The sequence below is a fragment of the Amborella trichopoda genome, chromosome 1 (assembly GCF_054954075.1).
Source record: "Amborella trichopoda isolate Santa Cruz 75 chromosome 1, AtrichopodaSantaCruz75HAP2 v2.0, whole genome shotgun sequence".
NCBI classification, from domain to species: Eukaryota; Viridiplantae; Streptophyta; class Magnoliopsida; order Amborellales; family Amborellaceae; genus Amborella; species Amborella trichopoda.
This window is the reverse complement of record NC_142336.1, coordinates 54,750,247-54,775,074: the sequence shown is the minus strand read 5'-3', so window position 1 is coordinate 54,775,074 and position 24,828 is coordinate 54,750,247. Positions and strand designations below refer to the sequence as shown.

At 36.6% G+C, this 24,828-nt stretch overlaps 1 protein-coding gene across 5 annotated transcripts; it reads left to right on the top strand.

Annotated features, from left to right (window-relative positions):
• Positions 1–24,555, top strand: SMC5 (structural maintenance of chromosomes 5). Of its 5 annotated transcripts, none has more exons than XR_016061447.1 (31): positions 1–142; positions 550–709; positions 910–1,087; positions 1,199–1,352; positions 1,569–1,642; positions 3,245–3,394; positions 3,523–3,627; positions 3,723–3,868; positions 4,693–4,804; positions 4,986–5,141; positions 9,574–9,695; positions 9,785–9,929; positions 10,032–10,097; positions 12,062–12,190; positions 12,303–12,401; positions 12,652–12,817; positions 12,905–13,050; positions 13,129–13,192; positions 13,727–13,851; positions 14,293–14,370; positions 14,711–14,778; positions 19,483–19,586; positions 21,664–21,780; positions 21,854–21,931; positions 22,235–22,334; positions 22,420–22,474; positions 23,389–23,437; positions 23,526–23,613; positions 23,704–23,776; positions 23,874–23,977; positions 24,172–24,555. XR_016061447.1 is itself a non-coding variant. In XM_088874668.1 (31 exons), exons 2-31 carry the CDS (start codon positions 630–632, stop codon positions 24,234–24,236), a joined length of 3,201 nt encoding a protein of 1,066 aa, XP_088730794.1. In that variant the 5' UTR covers positions 1–142; positions 550–629; the 3' UTR covers positions 24,237–24,555. The 5 variants fall into 5 exon arrangements, 3 of the variants coding, with proteins under 3 accessions (XP_088730794.1, XP_088730800.1, XP_088730797.1); XM_088874668.1 differs by having other exon boundaries at positions 14,706–14,778; XM_088874671.1 differs by lacking the exon at positions 1–142 and adding an exon at positions 238–389 and having other exon boundaries at positions 14,706–14,778.
• The last annotated feature ends 273 nt before the right edge of the window (positions 24,556–24,828 follow it).

The following is a 24,828-nucleotide window of genomic DNA, read 5'->3' as shown; positions in this document are numbered from 1 at the left end:
GTTGACAGTTTTTTTTCTCTCCCTTTCTCTTCCTCTGTCATGTGAATTTATAGGTCGAGCTGCTACTCTCTCCCCCATAGACCTAGGGTTTTTCTCCAGCAATGGAGGAACGCTCTGCAAAGCGCCGGAAAGCCAATGAAAGGTACATTCGCTCCTCTCTCTCTCTCTCTCTCTCTCTCTCTCTCTCTAGACTACTCTGTGTTTGATTTTCTATCATGGATTAATTGTGGTTTCTAGTGAATTGATGGTTTAAGCTTTCAACCGGGTGACATTGCCCTAGCTGAACTTTTTCTTCTGCGCCTCCGCATGTCCTTACTATTTTTGGGTCTTCCGCTTTCTATATCATGGGAAATGGTGAAGTTTTGCTCGATACTAAAGCAGAGAAGTGGGTAATATGATAACTATACTCGGTTATTATAATAGTTTGAGGTTGATGATTTAAGCTTTCAACTGGGTGACATTGCCCTAGCTGAACTTTTTCTTCTGCGCCTCTGCATGTCCTTACTATTTTTGGGTCTTCCTATCTCTATATTATGGGAAATGGTGCAGTTTTGCTCGATACTGAAGCAGAGAAGTGGGTAATATGATAACTATACTCGGTTTTTATAATAGTTCGAGGATGAACGATAATGCTCTTTGAAACTTCTCCTTACTGCTCTAATGTGATTCCATTGTTTCCGAGCTGTCTGTGGAGGTGCTCGCGATCAAGGTGTGGTCTCTATGTAGTATATGATGATCTAAATTTATGATTTATGGTCTTAGGCTTCTGATGTTCTCCTTTTGATTTACATTTCAGTTAAATTTCCTATTGACTCTTACTTATTTCTAGAATTTCCTTGCTCATCACCATCGCATGCACCTAACCATGAGAAAGAACAACTGTGATTAATCACTTGTTTTTATTTCCAGGGGTGAGGATGATTATTTGCCTGGCAACATCATCGAAATTGAGATACATAACTTTATGACATACAATCATCTAAAATGCAAGCCTGGTTCACGTCTTAATCTTGTAATTGGACCAAATGGATCTGGAAAGAGTTCTCTTGTTTGTGCTATTGCTCTGGGCCTCGTTGGCGAGCCTCAGGTTTGTTGTTTTTTTATTGTGTATTAGTTACATCTACTTAATCAGTCACATCAGTGCTTGGAAAATGCATTGACCCTTTGTGTTTCATTTACAATATTTTTGTTTACATAGTTATTGGGAAGAGCTTCGAGTATTGGGGCATATGTGAAACGAGGAGAGGAGAATGGATACATCAAAATTTATTTGCGAGGTTACTCTCCATCAGAGCAAATAAGCATAACTCGGAAGATAGACATCCATAACAGGTCCGAGTGGATGATCAATGGTATGATAATGTTCTTTAGCCTTTGTTATTCTCTTTTCATGTCGAATATATGCTTATTTTCGTTGCAGAATTTGTGCTTATTTTCTTTTGAGAACTCTAGGAATGTGTAAATGAATATGCTCCCATTTTAATTGTATTCCTTACATGGACCTGTTATTTGTGGAATTGTCTTAAGTCATGTATCTAAAGACTCTATGTTTAATATTTTGATTTTAGGTAAGGTTCTACCAAAAAGGGATGTTCTGGAAGTCATTCAAAGATTTAATATCCAAGTGGGGAATTTGACTCAGGTAATGTGTTTGTAAAGGTTCAGTGCATTGTTGAACCCATTTTTGTTTCTCTAACTTAAAATGCTCGGCACTTGTACTTCTTGAAAGATTATGATATATGTAGCTTGGAAACTTGTGTAGAAAGCTCTGCTTAAATGACATGTTTATAACAATGTAAAGAAATATGGTTTCTGGATGGAAATCATAAAGTTCATTGTTTATATGACAATGAATACCCCTTAGGTTTATTATTTGATCATCTTATTCGTATTATTTGGAATTTATGTATGCTTGTTTTATGTTGATGACTTGGTAATTGTATGATTTGGACGGTTTGTTGTTGGGTGTGCTGAAAAATCACTGCCTAGGATGCCGTTGCAGCGATATTATGCATTTAAAAAGTATGTTGATTCTCTGAACTGTTTATTGAAACTACTTCCATAAGGTATGGATTATAAATGATGCGACTTAGATTTATATTGTGGGATGCTATTCCGCATCACCCTCTTCATTAGTAATCTTCTTTTATTTCCAGTTATTATGACTTAGGAGTGATCATAATAAAGATGAATAAGTAACACGTTTAAGACATAACGTTTACCCCGCAATAATAAATTGCATCAAAACTACTGGAGAAACAGTTCCTTCCCATCCAGCACATACATGGGTGTCTCTCTCCAAAAAGACATCAAAACTCTCATGTTCCGGTGTTGCATCGTCTGGGGAGACTCACCTATCTTTGCAGAAGATATAGAACCTTAATCACTTAGACATTGGTGAACAAGACGTGCACTAGTAGAAAGAATACAAGAGCTCTACATGTCCAATTTAAGTGATTCGAATACGATAATATAATCACATCTTCCCCGAAAAATGTAAAACTTTAAAGAATCAACCTCATACAAGATTTGAAGATTCTGTATTGTGCACAATGCAAGAAATGTATCTATCTTTAATTTGTGAAGTTATCACGGGGGATCAAGAACTTGTTGATGCAAAAAAGTTGACACCTGGTGGTTCTATTGGAGAGTGTAGCCCTGAATGAGATTGCTTGCATAGGTTGGTGAATGCAACATCTTTTGGATGGAATATTGACCGGGAAAATTTATGAATTATGGCTGCTAGCATGTGTCAACGATGATGATATTTTTCTGTACCCGTGGTAGTGTGGCTGGTTATATTGCATGCGTTAAGTGTATTTGCATGGTTTATTTCTAGTTCTCTTTTATACTTAACAACTTTTATGCTTAGTAGGTCAATTGGGGATGGATTTTGGATGATTTGGTGTGACATTAATTAAAAAGCTACATCTGTTTTAGCGCTTCTGTCAGTGCATGGAGTTCCAAGTTCTTGCTTCGATTGGTTTATCTATCAGTGCATGGAGTTCCAAGTTCTTGCTTCGATTGGTTTATCTATCTTTTAACATGCTTCTTGTGTCTTTACCTAATCTGGGTGTTTCCTAAGTGTTGATAGTTCTGTGATGATGTTGTTTTGTCCAAGGGCTATGGTTTTGACGTACTCATTACGTTTTCCCCATTTCTTTTACAGCATAAAATGCGTTTTATGTGATTAAAGGTTTAGAACATTACCAATTGTGGGATCACATTTTGCTTTTTATTCCAGTTCTTACCACAAGACAGGGTTTGTGAGTTTGCCAAGCTGACTCCCATACAACTTCTAGAAGAGACTGAAAAGGCGGTTGGAAATCCAGAACTTCCAGTTCAACACCGTGCTTTGATTGATAAAAGTCGAGACTTGAAGAGACTTGAATTAGTGAGCATTAATATGCTTTTTTATTTTCTTGATGTTCCTTATTTAAATACGTTTTTGAAATTTCTTCTATTACTGCCAATAAGATTCTCTATTATAAAATTCTAAGACTTTTCCTTAATATTTCCTAGACTGTCAAGCAAATGGGTGATACCTTGAATCAGCTTAAAGCACTTAATGCTGAGCAAGAGAAGGATGTCAAACGTGTTCGTCAAAGAGAACAACTCCTCGCTAAGGTCTTCAAACTTAGCTATCTTCTTCTGTTTACCATTCTTTTCTTCCCTTATGGTGGACTTGATGACATTGTTTCATGTGCTTTTTCCTATGGTAGGTTGAATCCATGAAAAAGAAATTACCTTGGTTGAAGTATGATGTGAAGAAATTGAAGTATAAGGAAGCAAAAGAGCTAGAGAAAGATGCGAAAAAAAAGTTGGATGAATCTGCTAAGCTCTTGAATGTGCTTACAAAACCGGTCGAGTATGGTTTGCAAATAACAATTTTCCCGTCCTTGTTGTTTTATTGGATGAACTTTATAGTGCAAGTATGTCTTCAGTTCCCTCTTTGGTTTGAAAATAATCAATAAGCACATATAGTCAATGATTGTCATGCATGTGGTCCATTTGTGGGATGCCTTAGATGGTTACTCCAAAGCGATATTGTTTAGAGGATTTTTCTGCTGTGTAAGTCCTTTGGGAATGGATGGCGTAACAGTATGGATGATGCAATAGTTGTGGAGGGACATTTCATCTCATCGCTTTGAGAGGGTATTCATGAGTTCCCAGCTTGTTAGATTTGCTGTGATGATCATATACATACTCATCTTCACTTAGCCAACAATGTTATAGACGGGTGGAACCATAGGAGGCTTCTCTGTAGGTCCATCTCTCTCGCTCTCTTTACTTTTTTTATTGGTAAGCTGGTCTATATGAGGGGCAAAAATCAATCCCTCATCCTACTTCACATAAAGTGGGTCACACAACTAAAATAAAGGTCGTGGTTTTACTGGGTTTGGATAGGTTATTGGAGTTTTATAGCTTGCTCTTGTTTGTTTTTTTTTTGTTTTTGCTACATCCTGTTGCTCTTTTCTTTTGTCAGCATGGGTTTTTTTGCTTCTTAAGCTGTTCTTTCAAACTCTGTTGCAACCATCTATTTGATCTGTTCAAACCCTTAAGACAGTTCTCTACAAAATTGATATTTATATGGGGTAATATGAGAAAAACTCAGTTAGCTCACATTTTCATATAGCAGTAATCTGGTTTCTTGAATTTGTCATAACCACAATATTTTCAACCATTTTGCAGGGAGCAAAAACAATTGAAAGCAAAGCAAGATTCTTCTTGTAAAAAAGTTCAAAAAATTGTGGATGAAAATGCTAAGAAGCGTGCTCAGATTCTAGAAAAAGAAAATTATTTGGTGAGAAATGTTTGTCTTACATGTAACTCTCAAGTTTTGAGCTTTAATAATTTGCTAAATTGACTCATTGATAACAAGTAATTTGATCTGTCGATCTCTTTACATTCAAGAACTCCCATATGCAGTTATATATGTGTATAGAAATGCACGATAGATTTATTTATGCACGGGCCATTTCCAGGGTGTCCAAGTTCGTGCGAAGCTCAATGAAGTTGAGGAGCTAAATAAGCGGGAGGAATCTCGGCAAGAAAGGATTGCAAAGGCCAAAGAGGACCTTGCTGCTGCTGAATTGGAATTGTCGAATCTGTCAACTTTTAAGCCCCCAAGGGAGGAAATAGTATGCCACTGTCCATAATAGCTTGATCTTTTATTGCAGTTTTTATACTAAAAATCCGTTAAATTGTTAAGGAACATTTGATATGCTTAATCATTCTCCTCATGTGAGAAAGGTTTACTCAAATATTTGTTTGCATTCTAAAGTTCTCAATTCAGGAGGTAAGCCCAAGTTATGGGCAAATATCTAGTAATTATCTGCAATTTTATGAAAAGCTTTCAAACGCTTACAAGCCATCTACGATTGCAGTATAGTTGCAAACGAGATTTGGAAATTATATTGGGAATCGCAATGAAAGATTACATGGGTTTCGATTGAAACTCGCTCCTTGGGTGAGCCGAGAGACTTGCATGAGTCCAGATAGACTCGTTTGAGTCTGCTCCTTGCTGAAAGTTGCCAAAAAAGCCCAAATTTTTTGAGATAATCCCAAAAAATCTTAAAAATAGCAAAATAAAAAATTATAAACAACATAAAAGTATATAAATTATCAGAAAATTTGATGAAAATTTGATGTAGCACCGAATGATATTGTAATTTGTAATTTTCTGCTATTGTAATGCTAATTCCAATTCCTATTGAGGCCCATCAATTTCCATTTCACATTGAAGAGTAAAGCTTAAGTTAAGGGATTGTCTACAGAGCAACCCTTAAGTTAATACATCACTCTGCACTCTACAATGTCAACATTCTAGATAGACTATCACCAACACTTACTCATAGTCTCATTGAGGGGTCCAATATTAAAAGATATCAATCTACACTCAGTACCAATAGGAGGATTGTTCGGTGTTAGTGACATGCTCTCTCTGAAATATCCATTTCATTGTGAGAGCGGTCCCTAACCCAAAGTTGCCAACTAGTCCAGCCCTCATTCTCTATTGCTCACTACCTTGGCTATGTCACGCATCACCTTGGTTCTCCTCTTCACTAGAGCCCCCCACCACCTTGACCCTATAGATCTTCTTGTGGTTGTACCTCTTTTTCTGTCTACTTGGCACCCCCTCCACTTCGACATCATATGGCTCATCAACAACTTGTGCTTCAAGAGCCCTCCTATTGATTGTTAGTTCTTCTCCTTCCATTAGCCATTCCTCTGCTGGATCCTCTTTGAATATGTAATCCTAATTAATATGATTGTAATCGTTCATCTCCCTTCTCAGCTACTTCTTTCTTACATTTATATTATAGTGCAAATAATCTAGCTTGTGCAGCCTCTCAGTTTTCAACGTGTTCCTCCTTGGAGCATAGATTCAATGGAATGTACTCCTCTTTCTCTTACGCACCGTTGTGAACCAAGTTTGGTTGACGATTCCAATTGTGATCCTTTCGCATTCATGTGCCTCACCATTTTACTGAAAAGACAAAAGATAAATTAGCCGTATAGGAGTACAAGCACACATACTAGTTATACTAGGATTTATGGCTGATGGAAAATTGAAAGCTAACCTAGTTCTATGTGTGCTCAGTTTCTTAAAGTGAGAATGAACCCATGCCTTGAGCATCAATGTATAAAGCAAGCTAAAACGACAAATTTCATATCCTCAATTTAGGAACTACAAGAAGATAAGGATCAATATTGTTTCACATTTTAAAGTTTTAAACAAAAGCTTTCTTCTTTCGAGGCTTCAATTTGGCATTTGGCTATAATCTTCCGATCCAATACTTCAACCCATCCATGATCTCAGGATGATCGCTTTGACCCTGTTAATAGTGATAATCCTTGTTCAATAGAACACCTGAATACATTGATAATATCAACGATCGAGTCAAATAGGTCAACATAAATAACAAGTTGAGATATGAATATAAATAATGCTTGAAATTAAAAGTTAATAGCTGGATGGATATGACGGTGGCGTGTGTCAGCCCACTTGTCATCAATGATGTTCCAAGCCATCTGACACTGCCATCTTCTTTTAACTAATGCAAGCGCATTGCCTTAGCAACATCCTTTTAATACATCTATAAAAGCATTTTTCTATACATCATAACATGAAACAATTTAAAATACAATATTTTTGAGAGGAAATATTGCTTTCAAAACTTATGCGGCATGCTAAATCCACAAAAATCCATAAAAAATGTAACTGCTGTCATCAATAAAAATGAAAAGAAAACCATTAGCAATATTGAGTTAATACATCTATAAATACCTCTTTTTATGCATTGGAATAATGAAAAATTAAATTGCTGGATTTTTGAGAGAGAGCACTACTTCCCAACCAATTGGAGCACGCTAGACGCATAAGAAAACCACAAAAAGAATCTTAATCAGTATCATCATCATCATCATAGCCTTTTCCCAATTAATTGGGGTCGGCTACACGAATCCTGGTCTACCATTCTGCTTCATTAAAGACCGTACCCTCAGTAGGCCATAAGTCCCTAATCTTAATTAGTATCATCACCCTAAAAATAAAATCATTAAAATGACAGATAGAATGTTATATCTGTGTACTTGGAAAAAAAGTCTCTTGATATACAAGACAAAAATAGAAAAATGGAATATTACTCATTTTTTGATAAAATGCAACAATAGGTAAAATCTTACTAGGTTGAGTGATACTGGAAAAAATAAATCAAATATATGAATTAAAATTGAAAAAAGATGAAATTTACCTGAAAATGTAGGCCAATCCCCAATTTTCACCTCTTACAAGATTTGGGTTTTGAGTTTGGATCTAGACAATTTGAGCCCTTGAAAGATTCAGATGAATAGTAAATCAGAATTTGAAATCTTGCAAATCCTTTTCTTTGTGTGATTTTTTGTGAAAAAAGCCTACAGTTGGATGAACAACCCATAAATAGGCTTAGGGAATAAATCTAATTGAATATCGACCATCTGTTGCTAATAAATCACAATTTTTTGAAATTGGGCCAACCTTTACCAAAATGTTCGATTGCTCAAAGCTGTCAAATTTATTTATTTATTTTGTTATTAAATATTATTTAACTTGTTGCTATATCATGCAAAATTAGTCTATGGATCAAATTTAAACTCAAACCACACTCTTTACACTTGAGATTCTATAAAATGACTTAAAAAAGGGAGGTAAAGTTTTACACTACCTGGGATAGTTTCTAAAATACTCGCCCAAGTATTGTACAAGGTGTTTATGCCCCCCAACTTTGGGGTTATTCCGGATCCGGGCGCGGCAGGTTGCAGCCAAAAGTAACTCTCCAAGTCCAAGTTAGCTAGGCGAGTTTTCTTTAACTCAGAAATTTTAATGCTGTGGCTTCTGTAGTTATGTGTTTATTCTAGTGTTTTTGTAGAAAATGTTTCAAAGTGCTCCTATGTTCATGTGCTGATTTTCTCACCAGTTACATCAAATTCGTTCAATGTATTTGAAATGTTGCCATTGGCTCAACCTCATTTTTAGAAATATCAAAACTATAATTTTGATTTGGTATTACCCTTTCTAAATATAAGTTGGGGGGAAGTTATGGCTAGCGTCTCATTTTTCTTCCATTCTTGTCCTTCTTTCAAATTATAGTATCTAATTTATGTTCGAGTTTGACATTGCCTAGTATAAATAGATTGTAATGTACGTAAATATGGATTAATTTGTGAATAGCTCATCATGTTTCTATTTGTTTCCTTGTATGCCCGAGATTTGAGTAGCATCACTCTTTGAACAATTTCGGAATGCCTAAGTGGTAATTTTTACTGCCAGGTTTGCTGAAACTGATACTACAGCTACATGTCTGGATGTTTCTTGTGTAGTGTGATGGTATATGAATTTGTGAGGTTGCACACTATTCTTCTTCCTAACTCATGATGGGTTGTAAAACTATGTTTGACATTATACGCTTTATCTCCAATATGCTCTGCTTAGGTTGACATGTTATCTTTATTTATTCTTTAGAAAGTTGAAAGGTTGTCTCTTTCATATACTGGTTCTTGCTTTTAAATCAGATAAACCCTAGGGAAGGTGGAAAGATTTAAGGTGGGTGCCATGCAAGGCAGGGTGTAGTGGAGATCTGTGTCTTCAGTTAATGATATCATGCATTTCTAACTGCATTTTTGAGCCTATGTAATTATTGGTGTAGACCGAGTGATCGGTAGGAGGGCAGGGATTGGACAAGTCTGTCCAACTTGCATTCTCAGTAGACAATTCAGGTTTTGTGTTTAGTGGGGTGACAGATTTCTTAGTAATAGAAGACCTGGATGGTCTAATAAGCTTGATGTCTATGCTCTAGGCCGAACTTTTCAAACAGCTTTATATTATAAATGATCTTGGTTTAATTTCTCCTTGGAAGTTGCAAACTATGGATTTTTAAAGAGAAGAATGGTTTCTCCAACCGAGAAAGTATAATATGTGCATGTCTAACCAATTTCTGAGGGCTGCATTATCTTTTTCAAATACTGGAAGTCTGGTTGTTATTTCAACTTTTTATCAATTGTAATCTTTATCCGCTCTCTTTGCTTAAATAGGAAAGACTAGGTGATCAGATTGTGGAACTTGAGGTTGCTGCAAAAGAACAGAGGACTCATAGGAAGGATCTGGAGAATCATTTATCTCAGAAGAAAGGAACGCTGAGGCAATGCATGGATAGGTTGCTTCGAAATCCTGAAGAACGTAATATTAACATTTCCCTTTTCTCCTGGCATATGGAATTGTTAGCTGATTATATTTCTATTGAAGGCTGAAGGAGATGGAAAATGCAAACGTCAAACTCCTTCAGGCATTGCAGCGAACTGGTGCTGACAAAATTTTTGAAGCTTATGAGTGGTTGCAAAGCCATCGACATGAGTTGAAGAAGGATGTCTTTGGTCCTGTTCTTCTTGAGGTATTTGTATTGAAATTGCGTTTTGAGACTTATCCATTTACCCTTGTTTATGAGTAGCATATTACTTTATCTATGCTCCAAAATTCTTATTGGTGTTTTCAGGTTAATGTCCCAAACAGAGGTCATGCAGCATACTTGGAAGGTCATGTCGCACATTATATTTGGAAGGTATCATTTTTCCTTGACTTTTAATGTATTGGCATCTTTTTTAGAAAAATGATGCCTCATTGTTTGGTAGCTCACTTCCTGAATTTTGCCTGTATAGAACTATAAACATGCACTTGCTCTTACACTTGCATACGTCATAGCATCATAGCTGATTACGTTTTTTTTTTCCCTTTATGCTTTGTTTGATGGTTTTTGCTTATGATGTGCTTCTTTTCTTTTTTGTGTCTTGCTTATGATACACGCAAAGTCATAAACAATATATGGGTATGCGTGTGTTAGCAGTTACATTTTCAGTGGCCCTTTCAGTGCCAAAGGTGTTTCTCTACGAGATTCCTTAAGCTCATTGTGAGGTTTGTACAAAAATGGTAGTGGGGAATGTGTGATTTATTTAATTTGAGTTACTTTGTATTTTTTAACATTGAATAAGTTATTATTGTAGTTTTTGGGTGGGTCCTGCGGGGAAGGAGAGTCTCAAGTTTAAAATATGAACATAATTAGTCATTTTGCTTCCAGTCCTTCCAAGGGATTTCTGGTCCTTGTTAAACTCTTGTTCCCTGTGGGGGTGCAGATGGCAATAAATCAAGAATTTATGTAGTCTAGTATTTCTAATACAGAGAGAGAGGAGGGAGTGGGAATGTGGGAGCAGCATAGGACCTATAGTCTTAGAACCAGCTAGTAGTCATTATCCTTATTACAGTTGTGACATGTACCACGCACCTCGAGTGTTTGGGGTAGCACCATTCTAATTATCCAAGAAACAGCGTAGAATCACTATCCTTGTTGCAACAGGAACATATAGCATGCACCTCTAGTGTATTGCATGTGGTACGCATAGACACATACATCCCCATAAAGGATAGTAGAGATTAACTGTAAACCAGTGAATGACCATCATTGGGATGGTTAATTTCCACGATTTTCAAGAGCAGATGCTGGATTCCCCTACAGTTAACCTTCTACCATTTTTCAGTGGTGTGTGGTATGCTTTGGCAATTACCATATACTGGGTCAGAAGTTTTTAAAAATTCAGTGGTTTTCTAGCTCCCTCCAAGAGTGTCGCTCATGGGGAACGGGTAGCAGTGGGCAGGAAAAGATGAAACATTAAACCCCCTCCCCGCTACGTTTTTCCACCCTCAGAGGGTCCCCTGCCCCAGAAGGAAGAGGTGGGGGGTTCACTAAGGCATAGCTTGCTATACCCTTCATCATCTCTGTCTCTGGGTGCCTACATTAGGTCAGGTTTGTAAGCCTTTCCTCGTTTGAGCTTCACCAGAGAGAGAAGCAAATTGAACCGAAGGTTCAATGAAATGAAAGCAACATGGGAGGGAGACAGCAAGGTAGAAAGCTGTAGTTGGTTCTAGCTGGATGAGGATTCTTATGGTTCCCTCCGCTCCCTTGTTTCATAGGAGGAATAGTGGTAAATACACTCCTCGCCTGGCTAATGTTGGATTTTATGGCGTAAGTCTTCCTCTTGTTCATGACTCTCTTGAACAAGGGCTTTTACAAGACTTCACAGACCTACCCTGCCAATGTTTTGACATTGCTTTGCCCTCAACAACGAGGGCTTTAACAAGACTTGGCTACTGCACATCAAATTACGTATATCTATGTTATATAGAGTTTTCATATATAACATGCATACATTATTAGCTGATGCAAACCTTTTAATTGCTCTGGGATCAATAGTGCATTTTACTGCAATGCAGGTGCTTTGATATTCCATTAATGTAGGTTCTTCCCAACTTAAATATTGCTTTATATCTTAGTCATCAATTGTATCTTGGAGGGGACACTGACCTGATACATCTGATATAATTTCTTCTGTTTCACACTACATTCATTTTAATTTCCTGAAATTTGTAGTTTTTGCACTCGTAAATATGGCTGTCTGAGAATCAATTATTCGTGGCTGCTTTCGTTTCTAAAAGTTCCCTAGCTATCTTCATTTACTCACTATGTATCCACAGTCCTTCATAACTCTGGATCCTGCTGATCGTGATCTTCTAGTAAACAATTTAAAGGCATTTGAGATTCCAGTCCTGAACTATGTAGGCAATATAAATTCTGCCAAGGTGCCATTTCAAGTTTCAGATGAGGTAATCTCAATTGCAGTACCCACAACTCTGCATTGTCTGTGGAATTCAGAACTCTGCATTGTCTGCATCACCCCTATATCGGTCATTTTTACATATTTTCTATAATGGGCAGATGCGGGACCTGGGTATCACTTCAAGACTTGATCAAGTTTTTGAGGCTCCTGAAGCTGTGAAAGAAGTTCTGATTAGCCAATCTAAGCTGGATCACTCGGTACACATGGCTTCTCAATCTCAACTTCTTATGCATCATTCTAGTCTTTTTCAGGTTTCAGATTATAACTGTGGTTTGGTACACTGTAAGTCACAATATCACACATCATTTAATTTATATTCTCTGTGGAGATTTTGGGTCTGGTACTTGAGCACACATTAATTTCAGTAGCACATTGTGCAGATGCATAGTTATGGTGGCTCTTTTGGACTTAATTTATAGCCATTTTTGTCATTGGACTATTCCACAGTTTATTGGGTCAGCTGAAGCTGATAAGAGGGCTGATGAAGTGGCACGGTTAGGGATTTTGGATCTTTGGACTCCGGAAAACCACTATAGATGGTCTAAATCTAGATATGGTAACCATGTATCTGCTAGTGTTGAAGTGGTGCATCCATCACGCCTCTTTTGTTCTAGTACGTTCTCACAAGAGATGCTTTTTCCTCCTTTTCCAATGGACCAATACATGTAAATTGACCCACCTATTCATTTTGCACTGTCAGGTTTGGATTCTAAGGAAGTTGACAACCTTAAATCTCGGAAAAGAGATCTAGAGCAGACTATTCTTGGACTGGAGGAGAACCTTAAAACACTTTTAAGTGAACAAAGGCAATTGGAGGATGAAGAAGCAAAACTGCATAAGCAAAGAGTATGGCAGATAAAATATGAAAGACATGAACCACTTATGTTACTTTTATTAATATGTTTGATTATTTTCAATTTGTAGGAGGAGATTGTAAACATTGCTAAATTGGAGAGGAAAAAACGACAAGACATGGAAAATCGTATTGGTAAGCATTGAATGGTGGAGGGGGGGGGGGGGGGGGGAGGGTTGGAGGGAGAGAGGGCGTGTTGGATTGGTGGAGGATGTGGTTCCAAAGCTACATCTTCCATCAGCTTCCGAAGTGACTGTTTCCATGGGGAGCGTGGAAGCCGCCGCTTCTCTCTTTTAGCGGAAGTCATGGGAAGTGGCAGCTTCCAAAAGAGCGTGGCACTTCGGTTATTAAACACAGAAAGTGCTACAGTAACAGGAAGCCATGGCTTCCAGTTATCCATGTGCAGAGAGAGAGAGAGAGAGAGAGAGAGAGCACAGTAGAACAAGACCCGACCCAAATGGTAGGTTCCACTCATTTTCCATCACAATGCATCTCTCTTTTGAGGATAACCCAATAGGCATGGCCTTTAACAGCCCATTTGCATAGTATGCTTTCCCTCTAAATTTTGTATTTGAAGTTGCATAATTTGTTTTCAAACTATGTAACCGTGACGTAGTTTGATGTGTCATCTCTCATTCAAGTGTTGTACTATTTCTGTTTTGGGATTAGACCAGCGGAGAAGGAAACTGAAATCTATGGAGGAAGAGGATGACCTTGAGATTTCCACAAGAAGGCTCATTGATCAAGCTGCTAACCTGAATGCCCAACGGGTCAAAAAGGCTATTGAACTTAAGGTGGATTTGTCCATTACAATTAGGGTTTCCAGTTAATACTACTGTAAATGCTTATGAACTTTTGGGTCTCTCTCACTCTCTCTCACTTTCTCTCTCTCCCCCCCCCATACACACACACCAACCCCTTCTCTTTCTCACTTTCTCATGTCTGGCTTTGTTAGTTGTTTTTCTTGCACTTCATCATCATCATCATAATCATTATCCAAGCCTTATCCCAATGATTTGGGGTCGGCTACATGAATTTTGTTCCTCTAATAGGTACAAGATTCATGATGAGATGTGGTAAAGTTTTACACTTGGTGCATACCTAACACAACCACCTCTTTTACATGGGCTTGGGATGGGTTAAGGGAATAAGGGCCTCACCCTTGTTAGACCTTTTCTTTTTCCTTGCACTTACTTTCATGAATTAATATGTCAACTGGAATTAATTCTTCCCAGAATTTGCTTATTGAAGCCATTGCCTTGAAGTGGAGCTATGCTGAAAAGCATTTCTCAGCTATTGAACTTGACATGAAGGTATGATCCCTTTTCTAGATGTCATTTCTTGGGGATAGAAAGCATAATTTTGGCTCCACATAGGCATTTTAGAAAAACCTGTGATCTTTGTATTGTTGCATCGTTGAATATTTGTTAATTAATGATTTAGTCAAAGCATAATATTTGCACCTGACATGTTAATAAATCAGACCATTGATGCTTGCATCTTGAAACTTATTCATTGTGTCTCCTTGTTTATACACCAGCTTTCGTATTCTTTTTAGATTTGTTTTCGAGAATGGAATAAAATAGTGTATCTGTATCAATCTACGATTACGGTGTTTCTTCTTTTCCTCTGATATTGGATTTTCTAGATTAGGGAACTAGAAGCAGGCCTCAAAGAACAAGAGAAGGCTGCATTGCAGGCATCACAACAATATGAGTGTTGTAAGTTCTTTAATTTGATTTCCATTTCGTATTGGAACTGTATTTTTACCTTGAAAGACTGATTGGTTCCTGGACTAGCAACATCAAGTATATGATTACTTTTTGTTGCAATTATGGAATCTATTGTTGGACACTGACGTGAGATTTGTATTTCCCGCTGAATTATTACATGTATGCACCACCGAAAAAAACTAAGAACGGTGAGCAAAATATTCACCTGCCTGGGCGCCTTGATTGCCCCAGGGACAATGCAAATCAAATGGGGCCTATGTGAGGCCCTGTGCGAAAATGTACCATGCCTCCCACCTTGGCAACCTGATGATACACTTGGATGAAAGCAGAAAAAGGTCTTCGACTAAGGGCACAAACTGATAGTGGCATTTTAGCCCTCATTTTCTCCATGAAAAACAATTTCAAAAGCCATGTTCTGAGATTTTTTTTGAAGATTGAGAAAATTTTCAAACTTTTTCATTTCTTGCGAAATCGAAAAAGCTTTCAATTTGAAACTTTTTGATACTTGAAGTGGTTTCTAAAGAGGTATTTCAGTAACCAAAGGTCACTGATTCAAGTCGAAATCAATTCAATCTTCAGAGGTGAGTGTAATTTCATTTCTTGGTTCAGGTTTTGGTGATATTTATAAAGGACAAGGTTTCTATGAGTTGGCCGACTCATCTATTTGAATGAATCCTCTCTCCAAGATCTATTAGATGTGGATTTTGGATTCAAAATTTTAGGGAATGGAAATCTCAACAATGATGAGTAGGAATATAAAAATAAATTTTAAAAATAAAAAAATAGATTTTAGGTTACATTGTTATTGTTGGTTTCCTATATAATTGCCTAACAAGGTTATCAAATGTGGGATAAGGAATCAACATGATAGGGTATCCAATGCACTATGCAGCTGAATGTATTCTCAATGCAGGTGCATCACTTCTAATGTGATCGATAATTTTTTTAAAAATAAAAATATAGAAAATATAGGAATACAAAGAACAACATGGTATATGATAGTGGGCATTTTTTCGTTGGTATTTGACTCTAAGACATCCAATGTCTGAGTCCTTGATAGCCTGATAAAAAGTAACAAAGACCTATCTTTGTTCCCTACATCAAATTAAGGGAAGGAAATTCATTAAAATATCTATGAGAGATGAACTATTTAACATTAGTTCAAGATTCATGAAATAGACATGGCAAAATTGTTTGTTGGCAGCCCACTTAACACAACCCTCCTCCTTTCTCCGGGCTTGGGACCAGCCATGGTGGAGTTGGCAAAGCTTTATGAATAACATGACTTTCATTAATGAGATTAGAGATGGTGTCAACACACAGTTAGAACTTTAGAGGGATACTCTAGTATTTAAAGGTTTTAAAATTAGACGGACTAAGAATATATAGAATGCAAGTTCGGTAATAATATGAGAAGAAATGAGAAATTAGTTGAGATTGATGGTCATGAAACACATAAGGGATTATTTTTGTTATCTTGGGTCGATAATCCATGAGAATGGAGAGATTGAAGAAGATATTGTGCGTAGAATTAGAGCTGGGTGGAAGTAATTGTGCTTTACAAAGTCTTATGTAATGGTCACATACCAATGAAACTGAAGGGGAAGTTTTATATGATACTGTAAGACTAGCCGTGCTTTATGTGACCGAATGTTGGGCAGTCAAGAAACAACATATTCATAGAATGTCGTAGCTGAGATGGGGATGTTGAGATAGGAGAGTGGCAAGACAAAGAAAGATAGAATTTGTAATACATTAGAGGGAACTTAGGGGTGGCTCCAATAGGTGATAAGATGAGAGAAAGTAGATTTAGATGGTCTGGTCATTTGCAGCATCGACCTAGAGCAACACCGGTTAGGACGGGCGAGTTGGTTCAATTGGAGGGCTCTAAAAGGGTAAGGGAAGGTCCAAAAGGACATGGATGAAAATAGTGAGAAGAGATATGGTGACCTATGATCTACATGAATGTAAGCCCTTGATAGAGTGGAATGGCAGAATATGACTCGTGTAACCGTTCCAAATAGTTGGGATAAGGCTCAATTGATGATGATCATGATGATGATGAACTATTTAGTTGTTTATCCAAATAGTTTGATTTAATTTTAAAATACCTATCAAAAGACACATGATTATGAGTTTGAATAGTTGTAAATGTGTAAAATGTTAAATAGTGCATCCCTTATGGGTAGTTTGATAAATTTACCATAAATTAAATAAAACACATAAGAATATGTATTATACCTAGTTACTGATCAAGTTCTTAAAAATAAAAAAATCATTTGACAACTATGTATATTGTAACAAATAGCAAAAAGACACACGATTATGAGTTTGAATAGTTGCAAATGTGTAAAATGTTAAATGGTGCATCTCTTATGGGTAGTTTGATAAATTTACCGTAAATTAAATAAAACACATAAGAAAATGTATCATACCTAGTTACTGACCAAGTTCTTAAAAATAAAAAAGCATCTGGCAACTATGTACATTGTAACAAATAGCCAAAACCCAACCAAATATTAAAGGGTTTAATTGTCAACTTTTTGAGCGATAAAGACCAATTTTGCAATGTTTTGATTTTTAGTGTTTTGATTATATAGATGTCAAAATATGGATGTCAAATCTCTTTTCTGGACTTTGTACAGGGCCTTGTATGCCCTTTTCTCTGTGATGTATAGACCGCCCAACATGTGGGATGCAATTTTTTGGACAAGGAATGTATATGATTTTGCAGCAATGAAGATGTACAGGGCCTTGTATGCCCCTTTCTCTGTGATGTATAGACCGCCCAACATGTGGGATGCGATTTTTTTGACAAGGAATGTATATGATTTTACAGCAATACAAATGTTAACCTTTTCTCAAAAAACAAAAGAGAAAGAAAGTCTAATTGTTTAAAAGTACTTCACAAGTATATTACATCCAAATGTTAAGAGGGGAAGCAATTTGATTGAGGTGAACTTCTCAGATGAAAGCCTAAAATGCAAAAAAAAGAAAAAAAGCAACATGCCAAAGTGAATCTGAATTTTGTCACGCTTCACATTTGTTTTTTTATACCAAATCAAATAATTTAAAGGTTAAAAGAAAAACTAATATTAAGAGGAGATACAATTAGATTTATGTGAATTTTATTTCTTCAAAAAAGTATATAACATCCAAAAGCCAAAAGTATGGCTTTAAAAATAAGTTTTTGCCTTAAATCTTTCAAAAGATAGGACATGAATCAATGCAAACTTTTATTTGAATAAGACTTAATTTTTTTTTTTTTTTTGGAATGAGTCAATCTATCAATGTGAACTTTTTTTTAAAAATCCAGAAATGTTATCTCAATCTTCAAAATGGAAAGAGAAGTCTGATTCTTGATTTTTTACTTTAATCCCCTTAGAAGCATGAAAAGTGGCTCTGAGGACCGTATGGGGGGGATATACCCTGTCCAAATTCCCCTGCTTTCTGGGAGGGTCAAATGACCAAAATGCCCATTCTTGTGAGCATCATTCCGCCTACAAGCAGGCTCCTGGATATGCAGGTGATGTGACACCTTTGTGGGCACATCATGCTAGCCCACATGCATGGACATATGTGGTGCGCTCTATGGGGCATCCACTTTGATGTGGCCGCATAAAGTGTTTTGCAGCCGTTTTTGATAACTTTGCTGCATAAATCAATGTTGATCATAAATGGGAGATTCATTTTGCTTCCAACATATTCTTTCATGATTGCATCGAAGCATATTGCGGTGGATCTCTGCTTCACAAAAGAGAAACCTGGATGACATCACTGCTGCTCTTCTTTACATCGCTTTTTTTGAGTTTTATATTTGTGGGGAGATCCATACATACTCTGATGATTTTTTGTTTTTTACTTGACAACTTTCATATGTGGATTGTTCCTCTACTTGAGTTTGAGAGTGATTATTTAAGTACTCCACTTGTTTCTTTGGTGTAGTGTGCATCATTTGTATATTCCCATGCCAATTCTATTTTAATCATTTTGATATGCTTTTCTTGTAAGGAAGTTTTAGTTTTTCTATAACCAAGGAACTGTTTAACTTAAATATATTATGGTTTGCCTCCCACATGACCTGATGTGATTTATTTTCTGCTTGTCAGAATATGTATGTAATATCAGTATCAGCCCCCCTCTCCCAACGCTCATGGCTTGCCCTCGGTCTAGTTCAGTGTCTATGTCGATTCATAACTTGTTTATGTTATTTTTATTTAGCGGTCACAGTACGTTTTGTTTCTTTTCTCAAATAAACATGGTGTTTACTTCTTCCACCTTGCATCAGCTTCTCTATTACCAGTTGTAATTGTCTGAATTTATTGACACTAGATAAAATGATAGGATAAAGCAGATGAAATCTAATTCTAAAAGGATTTGGACTACTGGGTTGAGTCTCTTATCAAATTTTACAAGTAATGACATGGCAAGTGTCTAGGTCAAGTTCTCAGTGTCTTGGGTTGACTCAAATTTTTTTAATCTTTTCCATGTCATTTGGGGGAAGCTTGAAGTATAATCTAACTTGTTTATAAGTCGACACTGAACCTTTAAATTTTAGATGGTATTTTGTTCAATTTTGTTCATGGTACTGTATGTTTGTTTGGAAGTGATTTATTCTTAGAATGTTGTTTTTTATCTCTATATATTTGATGCTTCAAAAGAAAATCATTTTATTTGTAACAACTGTGGCAGCCAAAGAAAATGCAGAGAAATGCAGACATGAGCTGCAAGCAGCCAAGGAGCATGCAGACTCAGTTGCTAGGATTACTCCCGAACTTGCAGGAGCATTTCTTGAGGTGTGAGAAATTGTCTTAAGACGTGGTTGTCTTAATTGCTTACTACCTTCATATACATTGTGAGTGTGACTCACATAGGAATTAGGTTGATAAATATTTCTTATGTAGTAAGTTTTAAATTCTAGCTGTGTTATGTGTTAACATGATTGACTAATCACTTGATGCTTGTATTTGATTTGTATCACATTGTTCATGCAACATCTGATGCTTTTTGCAATAGATGCAAACAAGTATTCAGCTTGGGCGAAATTGGGCCAACTTAGAGGCAATGCATTAACAGAAACAAACACCTAACAACTGTTGCACCTTGTCCATGAGTTGATAAAACACAATCTTCTAATTGGAGGAGGGAATAACTCTAGCAATGTTCTAGTTCTGATATTGGATTTGCAAGTTCTGTCAATACTCGATTATTGGGAACTCTAAATGGGTCGTCCAAAGAGATGTTTAATCAAAGAGAAACTTCCCTCAAGCGGTGTTGATTTATGAATCTTATGGATCAATTCTTATGATTTTCTTTGAACCTTTAGCCTGCTATATTCATGGGATAACTCATTCAGTTATCCGTAATAGAATTGAGAGTTGTTATTTTTATTTGTTCTGCATTTCTTATTCTAGTTTTATAATCAGTTTGATTTTATTGTTGTATCTCCCATAGTTTGAGAATGCCTGACATACTTGACCTCAAAAATATTTTTGCACGAGGTTTTTAGATTTTAGATATTGGATCAGTTCTATTCGAAATCGGAATCCTAGATTTTGGGATGTCTTACAATCATTGGAACTATGTGAAATCACTGAAATTTCAGTTTAATTTCTGCCCAAATTCGTTCTCTCTCTCTCTCTCTCTGTTTTTTTTTTTTTTAATTTGAAACTAAACTAGTTACCATAAAATCATAAGTAAATGAATGAAGTAAATTAATGAATCCAAGCTCAGTCAACCAAGTTTGAGAAATTAGGGAAAATATCATTTAAAGGGTTGAAACCCCTTAAACTCAATATAAGGGGTCAAAAGATAATAATTTACATTTGAGGGTTCCCATTTAAATTTCTATTTGAATGAAGTACATCCTAAGTAAAAAATTCCCAAATTGCCCCTATTTGGAATTGAGAAGACTGAGTAATTTGGTCCATTTTGGTAATTTTATCCCCAAAGAGGCCTCAACAAAATGACAGAAATGCTTATGCTTGTTTGAATTAGAAATAACAAACAAATTGTTCGGGATTTGATGAGGAAGAATAATGGGTATTTATGTCATTTGACATAGGGAAGTCCAAACAAGCAATAGTATTTCTATCATTCCGTTAAGGTGTCTTTGGGGGTGATATTACCAAAATGCCCCCCAATTATTTAGTCTTCCCAATCCACAACAGCGGCAATTTGGGAAATTTTTTATTTGATCTTATTTTACTTTTTTAGAGGGCGTACCTCATTGAAGAAGGATTTAAAAAGGAAACCCTCAAACGTAAATTATGATCTTTTGACCCCTTTATTGATTTTTTAAGGGGTTTCAATCCCTTAATTGATATTTCGCTCTAAATTTCTGCTGGTCTCGCCCCAATCAGGAATGGTCAGCTTAAAATTGCGGTGTATACCTTGCTATAGTTGACTGATTTTCAGTCAAACTTTTTTCTTCCTACATTGCTCTTAGGCATCAGATTGAAAATAGATTCAGATTAATATTAGTTCGGTTAAAATCTTATCTTATTTCCATGTTCAAGATCTGATCATTGGAATGAAATTCCAAATAATAATGTTTGCCCGGAGACTGTATGATGAATCTGTTTCTTCTCTTAGGAAGTTCAACTTTTATATGGATCTCTTTGTGGGTTATCCTAATCATTTCTCTAAATCTTATTTGGCTTTAGAAACTCCACTATGGACTGTACTACTGTATCTTTCAAAGTAGTTATTTTCCCTTTTCTATTTGCTTGTTGCTGAGCTCTAGTAAAATTTGTGGGCTGGAAGGAATTATGCTCCACTTAGTTGATACACGTTCGTGAAGCTTTTTAGCAGAAAGTGACGCTTGGGAGGTATCATTCCTTCTTGACTAAATTATTTAACAAATGGTGGCAGATGCCTACTACAGTAGAGGAACTAGAGGCTTCCATTCAAGATAGTATTTCTGAGGCCAATTCTATTCTTTTCCTTAATCACAATGTTTTGGAGGAATATGAAAATCGACAGTTTCAGGTATTCCCATTCATTTATTTCATTGTTCGTTGTTGCAGTCTTTCTGTCTCATCCATTCTTCTGTTTCATACAGATAAATCAAATTTCTGAAAAACATGAAGCAGATAGCAAGGAACTGGATAATTGTTTATCAGAAATCGAGTCCCTCAAGGTGAGGACCTTAGGAAAGTTTATTATGTTATTGTGGAATATGGGGATGCCTGGATCCATTTGGTTGATGGACCATTGTTGAGAGAATGGGACCTACTGAAACAGAACATGACTCCAAGGTTGGGTCCCACTGATGGACGATAATAACCCAATGAATTATGAGATTTTCATATCCTATAGATTAAAGTTAACCTTTTCCAAAGTATTATTTCTCCCTGGTACCAAGTTTTGTTTAAGATGATAAGCATCTGCTGTATTTGCTCATCATGACAATAGCTGTATTCTGATCATAAGATTGATGTAGGAAAAGTGGCTACCAACATTGAAGGACCTTGTCGCCAGGATTGGTGCAACCTTCAGCCGCAACTTTCAGGAGATGGCTGTAGCAGGAGAAGTTACACTCGGTATCTCTTAAGTTCTTTTTTATATGAGAAGTCTGTATACCAATCATATATACTATGCTGAATCTCTTTTGCTTTTATATCACAGATGAGCAGGGCACAGATTTTGATAAATATGGGATACTTATCAAAGTCAAGTTCAGGTAAATTAGCGACCTTTAGATTGGTCACAATCCAACTAGATTTCATGGTCTATGCAATATTCATTCATGAATCTTGGAAAATATATAAAAAAATTCACCTTGTTTGCTCAAGTAGTCTATTCCGAGGGAACCTTAGACATGATAAGATTAACCAATCCATCTAGGTTTAGAGATAAGCATTTTGATATGATCATGTTGCCTATGTTTTGATGTCTGGCCCATTGGCTTTCGAAATGCATCTGACTTTGTATGTGAGTTAGACAGCTAAGTTGTTTTACAAATTACATAAGAGCATTTTTCCATCCGACGTTGCCAGGAAATGTATTCCTCCAGTGACCAAGTGCTGCTTTCTTAAGGATGTCTACAACTAAAGTCGTGTCCCTCCCGAACATTGCTATGTTTTTATGACCTATTGTAGAATTCTACATTTCTGGGAACCTGCTTAGGCGGGACCAGCACCGGGTTATGGCCTTTAGTAGAATTCTGCATTTGCTTCATTTAGCTCTTCTTTATTCTTCAATGCCTGCCCTTAAAATAAATGCCTTGTCCAGATATTGCCATCTTGTCCATATATATTTATGCAGCTTGTGTTATCTTTGGTAGATCTTATGTTCAATGAAATTTAGTCATTTACTAACATGTATATTCAAGGTGGTGGCCCTTGCATATTGAATCATATCAGTTGCTCCAGTATAGTTTCCAGTATGATTTTATCCTTCCATGGGAGTTGGTTTATGTTGTATTCTTTTGGTTGCAAATATTGCCCATACCATACTACTAAACTAAATTTCTCATGCTTCTTTGGCACCTGATGTTAGTGATTTTGTTTCATTTTTTTTGTTTGCTCCAAATAAGAAGGCCAATGTATTTTTTGTCCAATCATTTATGCTGTTATATCATGCTTTAAATTCCAGGCAAACAGGACAGCTTCAAGTGTTAAGTGCTCATCATCAGTCCGGAGGGGTATAAATCCAGCCACGTTCTCATTTTGATCTTCGAATAATCATATACATGCGTGGTTGATCATTCTGTGATTCGCTTGTCATATCAGGAGCGTTCTGTTTCAACTATTCTCTACCTTGTTTCTCTGCAAGACATAACAAACTGCCCTTTCCGTGTGGTTGATGAGATCAACCAAGGTAACACACACGCTCAGAGAGAGAGAGAGAGAGAGAGAGAGAGAGAGACAGAGAGATTATGACCTGCTCGCATAACGCTTGACTGTGTAGGAATGGATCCCATAAATGAAAGGAAGATGTTCCAACAGCTCGTGAGGGCTGCCAGTCAGCCAAACACACCACAGTAGGCCCAAATCATTAGATTCATTGTATTTATTGGAAGAATGTTATCCATCGTTATCTTAAAAAACTATCTAACCATTAATTGGACGCTTGCCCAGGTGTTTCTTGCTCACCCCAAAGCTTCTTCCTGACCTGGAATATAGTAGTGCTTGCAGCATTCTTAATATCATGAATGGACCTTGGATCGAACAGCCATCAAAAGGTAACTTTGAGTTTTCTTATTTCTACTTGTCAAAAGAAAAACAGAAACTTATCCCCAAAATAAAGCTCCACACATCTGCTTGTGTGCACAATACAATGTATGAGAGAGAGAGAGAGAGAGAGAGAGAGAGAGAGAGAGAGAGATCCATTGTTTTAGCCATGTTACTTATTCTTCTTTTTTGTCTTGATTATCAGCATGGAGCTGCGGGGACTGTTGGGGAACAGTAATGGGTTTGAGGAGTGAAGAAGAAGCAATGTGAATGAAACAAGAACCATACACCCCAGCCATTTTGATAAGTAAGGTTATAACAAATAATAATGTAAGGGTGTGTTTGGATGCACGAGATTCAGTAAGTACCGGTTAAACTATTGGATGTATCCAAAACCCTTATATGTTGTTTGGTGATTGTACTTATATTATCCTCTTCCAATTGTGCCCTACTTTCACACACTTCTACAGCGTCCATTCCTGCATAATAAGGAATCTCCACACGCTCCATTGTTGAATCCTGACTTGTGGCTCCATCACCAAGAACTCGTAATATCCGCTGTATTCTATCCAAATCCTTGTTTTCAAGAGCTTCAGCTTCTTTTGAGTAATATCCAGTAGCTATAGACATTGGCATCATGGGTTCTCCGTATTTGTGGGTCTGTTCTTTTCAGTGGCTTTTTGAGCCCTTCATTAGGGACTACCATACAAAAAAGAGGTGGTTTTCTCATGCATGCACCTTAAAATCTATTTTTATATCTAATTAGAAAATTTTAAGATCCAAAAATGGTTAAAATCAAGTAGATCTATAAATATATGAAAATCTTAAAAATTGACGGTCTAGATAATGTGTTGCAAGATGT

Coding starts and splice junctions, on each gene's coding strand:
- SMC5 (XM_088874668.1), top strand. CDS start 630: ATGCTCTTTGAAACTTCTCCTTACTGCTCTAATGTGATTCCATTGTTT. Junction 1,643..3,244: donor AAGTGGGGAATTTGACTCAG/GTAATGTGTTTG, acceptor TTTTTATTCCAG/TTCTTACCACAAGACAGGGT. Junction 12,191..12,302: donor CATTTCAAGTTTCAGATGAG/GTAATCTCAATT, acceptor TATAATGGGCAG/ATGCGGGACCTGGGTATCAC.